This window comes from Echinops telfairi, unplaced genomic scaffold (assembly GCF_000313985.2).
Source record: "Echinops telfairi isolate 266 unplaced genomic scaffold, ASM31398v2 ScPeMD7_25;HRSCAF=90, whole genome shotgun sequence".
Classification (NCBI taxonomy): Eukaryota; Metazoa; Chordata; class Mammalia; order Afrosoricida; family Tenrecidae; genus Echinops; species Echinops telfairi.
The window spans coordinates 1,168,107-1,171,422 of record NW_022103922.1 but is presented as its reverse complement, the minus strand read 5'-3'; the positions used below and the strand labels follow the sequence as shown (position 1 = coordinate 1,171,422).

Below are 3,316 nucleotides of genomic sequence, written 5' to 3'. Positions count from 1 at the left end.
AACTCAGCCCGCACACCTGGGCACCTGCAGGGGCTCGCCCACCCCTTCAGGCTGCCTGCCGGCACCAAATGAAAAGGCAGAGCCCCCAAGCCCACTGCCCCAGAGTCCACCAGGAGCTGCCCCTGCACGCCTGAGACAGGATTGCTGCACAGGAGCAGACATGGCCGGCAGGTTTGAACCCCCAACCTTGTGGTGAGCAGCCTAACACTGAACCCACTGCTCGACCTGGGCACTGGCAGGCATGCTGAAGTGAAGAGGTCCCTGGGCATCTCTGGTCACCTGGCCTGGCTCAGGACTGGGCTCCTGGATTTTCAAGAGGACTGGTGTGCTCTGCGCCCTGAGGGAGGGGAAGGACAAGGTCAGAGGTAGCAGTGGGCGTGGAAAGTGTGCAGTGATCCACGAGCCCCGGGGCGCCGAGGTTATGATATGGGCTGCCCCCCAAAAGATCAGCCGCTCCTCGGGAGAGATACGGGGCTCCCGACTCCCTTGAAGAATTATCATCTTGGAATCCCACAGGGCCCGCTCTGCCCTGCCTGTGCTATGAGTCCTGGATTGGCATCCACCCCTGGAAGTGCGTCTGGCTGTTGGTTTGCGGCTGTCTTCATTGAGAGCGCCCGGGAGTCCGACCACACGAAGCTGGACTTCAACAAGACGCAGAGCCACAGCGACAGACAGACAGCGGGGAGGAAAGGTGGAAGGAGGCCAGACCTGAAGGCCCACGGAGGAGACTCCCACCCGCGTCACCCTACACATTTGGGGCGACATTCACCCTCATGGCCTGGCTTTCAGTCCCCATTCGATAGCCCATCACTCAAGACAACGCAGCTGTCGGCCAGGCGGGCACTGATGTCTGTGGTGGGGTGGGGGTGGGTCTAACCCACCTGCAGCTCCTGAAGCTGCACCACGCCTTGGGGAAGGTGGGTGCACGGCCGGCTCCTTTTCTTCCCCGCAGTCACTTCTCTCTAGGTCAAAGGTGCGGGAGAAATGTGCTTGGGCCACGTGCCAGGCTGTGTCCTCGTGCATGAAGCCACGGACCCACGCCTCGTCCTACAGGAGGGGTCCGCCGGCCTCACCGGGGGAGACTGCACAGAGCAGCATATCTTGCTGTCAGTTAACCCGGGGCCGCCTCACCTCCTGATCTCTGTAGCCACTGTGAGGCTGCCCTGCCCGCTGCATATCTGACTGTCTGACTGTGCCCGGGGCACACAGGTCCATGAGGTGAAGAGACGGAGGAAGAGCAAGTCAGGGGTCCGTAGGGACTCCTTGTGCGAAAGGAGCTGAGCCACCCAGGCAGGCGGCTGTGGCCTGGCAGGTGCTCAGTACCCCAAAGAGGAGTAGAGCCTGCCTTGGAGTGAGGGAGGCACACCGGAGAGTGAGAGGGGACACACCTGGGGTCAAGGAGAGCCGGGGAAGGGGAGAAGGGTGAGGGAGACCTGTGGAGAGACAGGCACTGCAGGAGCAGGAGGAGGCTGGGGGGCACGGTGGCCTGGTCGGCATGTTGGGGTGGGGGGGATCAGGCAGTGCCTCCCTTGCCGACTCCTACCCTCTGACCCAGTAGGAGCTCGGTGGGACCCTGGGGTCCTCCCTGGAGGGAGACCAATGTGTGTCCAGGGCTGCTCATCTTTCGGGTAGGGTGACGCTGGCACCGACCTTCAGAGGAAATCCAGGACCCCCAGGTCGCCCCTGGGGTGGATGGGTCTGAGGCCCCAACGTGTCCCAGCAGGAGAGAACCTTCAGGGAATCTCCAGTGGGAGTGGGGGTGGGGGTGGGGGTGGGGATGGGCAGAGCAAGCCCGGGCTTTGAGACACGCTGCCCCGGCCCTGGACTCCTGGACTGTAGAAAGGGGGACAAAACGGGAAGCTCTGAGCTGGGCGGAGAGGTGGAGACCCGCCTCAGAGGTGAGCAGACAGGGGAGAGGACATGAGGGGCGAGGCCGCAGGAAGGGAAGACTAGAAAGGGCAGCTGTGAGGGTAGAAGGAGAAATAACGGGGAGAGAGAGAGAGAGAGAGAGAGAGAGAGAGAGAGAGAGAGAGAGAGAGGAGAAACAGACTTGGCATGCGGAAAACCGCGACCCCGGTGCCAACAAAACAGAGCGCAGAACAGATGGAAAATCCCCACAAGGGCCGCATATTCGGAGTCGATTAATCAGGACAGGGCTCACTCAGATAAGTGCTCAGAGACCAGACAAGTCGCTCTAGCCACACAGACGGAGCCGGGTGAACTGAGGGTGGCTGTGGCTCGGACGCAAATTGAGAGCACAGTTCTCACTAAATGACCAAGCCGGCGAGCACCAGGCTGACAATCCCACAGGTCCAGCGGCCCAGACAGAGATCCAAGTAGCTGGAGAGGAGGGGGAGGTGTCAGGAGGCCCCACCCCACAAGGGCTGTCGGTGTCCCAGGGTGGAGGTCCCTGCCGCAGGGCCAGGCAGACAAGGTAACTAAACTATAATGGCTTCTGGAGGAAGCCTACACTCAAGGCAGCTCTTGGGGCTCCCACGCACGGCGATGTGGGGGCTCGACCGCTCCAGGAGAAACCGCGCTCGCTCGTCACTGCGAGGCTGCGCAGAGGAACCGCTCATTAGCAGCTGCCTGCTTTCTGCGCCGGGATTTTATTTCGGGGTACCAGCCATCCCCCCACCGCGCTCACTCGGCGAGGAGGGGGAGGGGAGCTGGAGGAAGCGGTCCCCGGAGGTGCAGGGCTCCAGTAGAGCCAGGGGCGAGTGCGGCGTTCACGCCCACGGCCCGTGGGCAGGCGCGGACTGGACAGTCCTCGGTGACAAGCCGCCCTGGGGCTGTCATCCTAACTGGACACAGCCACCCATCTTAAGGCGTCAGGAGGCGCCCAGGGGCAGGGGAGGGAGGGGCCAGAGGGGACGGGCGGCGTAGGACGGGCGCGGTCCGGTGGTCCGTGTGCGTCCTGTCTCTCCCTCCACCCACCCCCAATAGGACGGGGTGACTGTTCTTAGGGACCCGGGCAACTCCGGAGCATCTCCCACGGCTAGACCTGGATCCCTTCTGTAATGCCCGCGCCCGCCACCTGAGGGCAGTCACACTCCCCGGGACGGGAAGGGGGCTCCTCTTTGCCAGCGGCTGTCCAGTCCATACTGGCTCAGGGCGACCCTAGCGAGGCTGACAGCTAGCGGAGGCTGTCACCGTTTACAGGAGTAGAAGGCCCCGTCTTTCTCCCGAGTAGCGACTGGTGGTTTCAAACTGCTGACCTTGAGACCGCAACCCAACAGGTAACCACTGGGCTCCTGCTGCCCTTCACACCGGCCTTGCTGCACTATCCCCAGGAAGTAGAACAGCAGAGCCCTGG

At 62.8% G+C, this 3,316-nt stretch overlaps 1 protein-coding gene across 1 annotated transcript in view; it reads right to left on the bottom strand.

Annotated features, from left to right (window-relative positions):
* KCNT1 (potassium sodium-activated channel subfamily T member 1) overlaps window positions 1-1,215 on the bottom strand; it is a 40,355-nt gene extending 39,140 nt beyond the window's left edge. Inside the window, 3 exon segments of the mRNA XM_030885316.2 lie at window positions 218-337; window positions 908-1,047; window positions 1,132-1,215. Coding sequence (XP_030741176.1) covers window positions 218-337; window positions 908-1,047; window positions 1,132-1,215 — 344 coding nt within the window.
* Window positions 1,216-3,316: the final 2,101 nt, after the last annotated feature.